At 49.2% G+C, this 2781-nt stretch overlaps 1 protein-coding gene across 1 annotated transcript; it reads left to right on the top strand.

Moving 5' to 3' along the window:
- On the top strand, window positions 1-2332 carry Cxcl10 (C-X-C motif chemokine ligand 10). The gene is made up of 4 exons (XM_032916545.1): window positions 1-145; window positions 640-766; window positions 961-1050; window positions 1558-2332. The coding sequence occupies exons 1-4, from the start codon at window positions 85-87 to the stop codon at window positions 1574-1576; spliced, it is 297 nt and encodes a 98-aa protein (XP_032772436.1). The 5' UTR covers window positions 1-84; the 3' UTR covers window positions 1577-2332.
- Window positions 2333-2781: the final 449 nt, after the last annotated feature.

Here is a 2781-nt window from a genome sequence, read left to right as displayed (position 1 = left end):
GCGCTTCACTCTCGGCTGAGCTGCATTCCAATCCCAGCTACATCCCGAGCCCAGCTACATCCGAGCCCACCTTCCAGAAGCACCATGAACCCGAGTGCTGCTGTCCTTCTCTGCCTCGTGCTGCTGAGTCTGAGTGGGACTCAAGGTAAGGGCCACCAAGGCCATTTAATTATCCGAGTCAGAAAGAGGACTGAGCTCAGTTCTAGACACAGTACGTATCTAAGCTTCAGTGTGTACTCTAAAGAGGGGAGCAGGAAGAAATCCCTTCAGCCTGCAGAATGTATCGTATGCTGGTTGAAGTCAGAGAAAAACAGAGTAAGAGAAAGGGGACAGAGAGGAAAGGGGGAGGGAGGAGAAGAGAGGAGAGAGCTGGAAGAGAGAGACCGAGTAAGACATAGATGCCTCCTTACCTGAGCCTAACCAATACTATGCATATTACCTAAGGGCGGGATTTCCTAACTGACAAGCTGCAGATCTCTCCTCACCATGATCAGATAGTTGACCATTCAGCCTATGAGACCACGGGATGCACCTCTCCACAGATTGCATGACAATATGGGGCAGGTTCTGCTAAGCACTGCCTCACCTGTTTTAAGTGCCTGAAATGAAACGGTGGCTTTACCGCTTGTCTCCCTGCAGGGATCCCTCTCGCAAGAACGGTGCGCTGCACCTGCATCGACTTCCATGAACAGCCGCTGAGACCCAGGGCCATAGGAAAACTTGAAATCATTCCTGCAAGTCTGTCCTGTCCGCATGTTGAGATCATGTAAGTACAATCCCACCTGCCGATAACGCCCCTTCCATAACCACAGGGTAGATCCAAGAGGGAGATCGGGAATGACCGGGGTCCCTGAGGACTCTACGTCTAAGGCACCATGCCTGAATTCTGACAGGGACCTGCAGGGCCATCAGCTCTGCTGGCCTGACGTTAATCTGAGGACCTCACTCTTATGTCCACAGTGCCACAATGAAAAAGAACAATGAGAAGAGGTGTCTGAATCCGGAATCTGAGGCCATCAAGAGCTTATTGAAAGCGGTGAGCCAAAGAAGGTAGGTTTGCTGTTGCTTTCTCAGGAAATGGCAGACGGGGAAGCAGCATCTCCCTGGGCCCTGCCGAGGGTGTCTGCCTTAAACTCGTGGCACCAGCATGTGCCTTTTCCCTTCATTTACACAGACACTGAGGTGTCGTCTTAGGCCATACATTCCTAGTGTCTAGAAGTGAAGCAGTTGGGGTTGGGGATTTAGCTCAGTGGTAGAGCGCTTGCCTAGAAAGCGCAAGGCCCTGGGTTCGGTCCCCAGCTCTAAAAAAAAAAAAAAAAAAAAGAAAAAAAAAAAAAAAAAAAAAAGAAGTGAAGCAGTTATAACTGTCCGGGTAATGTTGCCAAATGGTCCCCCATTTCCTCACTTAAAAAAACAAAAACAAACAAAAGCCCCAGCCCCCGTGACCCATAGAGATTGTAGAGATGAAAACGCACCAGGCCTCTTGCCCCAGGGTCTTTGGGTTCCCAAACCGACGGCAGAGTCGACTCCACTCAGTACAGTTTCCTCTTCCTACAGGTCTAAAAGAGCTCCGTAACTCGAGAGAAGCCACTCGCCACAGTGCTGAGACCGATGGACAGCAGAGAGACGGTCTCTCCACCACTTCCCTTTACCCAGTGTGCGGCTAGTCCTAACTCTCCCTGTTTCTCCTGACCATGGTCCCATCAGCTGCTACTCCCACTACAGGGCGATGGACAAGGCCTGGTCCTGAGACAAAAGTAACTCCAGCAGCAAGGCTTCCCAATTCTCTAAGAGCTGGTCCGCATCTTCCCTCAGGCAGCTATGACGGCTCTCCTAGCTCTGCTCTGTAAGCTATGTGGAGGTACTAATCTCTTCAGCATGTGCCGTGCCCCAGCCTGCTCCCCACACCCTCCTCCTCCCTAGCTCTAGGCTCATCAGTTCTGAGTTCACCTGAGCTCCTTTATTTCAAATGCAGTCCAAGTAAGACGGCAAATCAAGTTTGTCAGAACAAACTTACCACCACCTTCCCAAGGGAACTTCATAACTCAGAATACTCACAGGAACCTAGACATGCATGTTTAAATATTATTTAATGACCGACTGTACAAAGTGGAACTCCTAGATGTATTTTTGTACGATTGTCATTGTATATGGAAGAACTTGTGTCATTAAGTATGTATCAATGGGTAGTTAAAAGTTTACATAGGCAAATGCTTTGAATGCTACATATTACAAGATGTGTTGGATAGTTTTCAAAATAAAATGTACTGTATTGAATGTAGTATGAGACCAAAAAGGTAATAAAGTAATAATAACTGACATGAAATGCCAAGAGTGTCCTGTGACTAAGAATTATTTCAGAGGTTTAGAGACTCGGTGGCCTGGACAAGATGTTGGGGTGGGTAGGAGACAAATAAGTCAGGAGAATTACCACACTGCTCCTTGGTAAGACCCATCATGTAGGCTTCCCGTGACTGCTGAGGCAGAGAGGAAAAGGCCTGAGTGTGGAGCCTGTCTGGTTAGTTTTCACTGTCAACTCCACACAGTTGAGAGTCCCTGGGAAGAGGGGGCGCTGTGCAGATCAGACTCGTCTGTGGCCATGTGTGGGTGATCTTGACCTATGCTCAGTCCACTCAGGGCAGCGCCACCCTGAGCAGGTGGTCCCGGCTTACATGAGTCAGGGGAAGCAACCCAGAGTGCCAGTATGAACCCTAAAGACTTCATCTTGATAACCCTGACAGCAACAGAGCCGCGAGCAAAGTCCCCCATAGCCAGTGAAAG

This window comes from Rattus rattus, chromosome 11 (assembly GCF_011064425.1).
Source record: "Rattus rattus isolate New Zealand chromosome 11, Rrattus_CSIRO_v1, whole genome shotgun sequence".
NCBI classification, from domain to species: Eukaryota; Metazoa; Chordata; class Mammalia; order Rodentia; family Muridae; genus Rattus; species Rattus rattus.
Note: the sequence above shows the minus strand (reverse complement) of the source record. Positions and strands in the feature narration are given on the sequence as shown.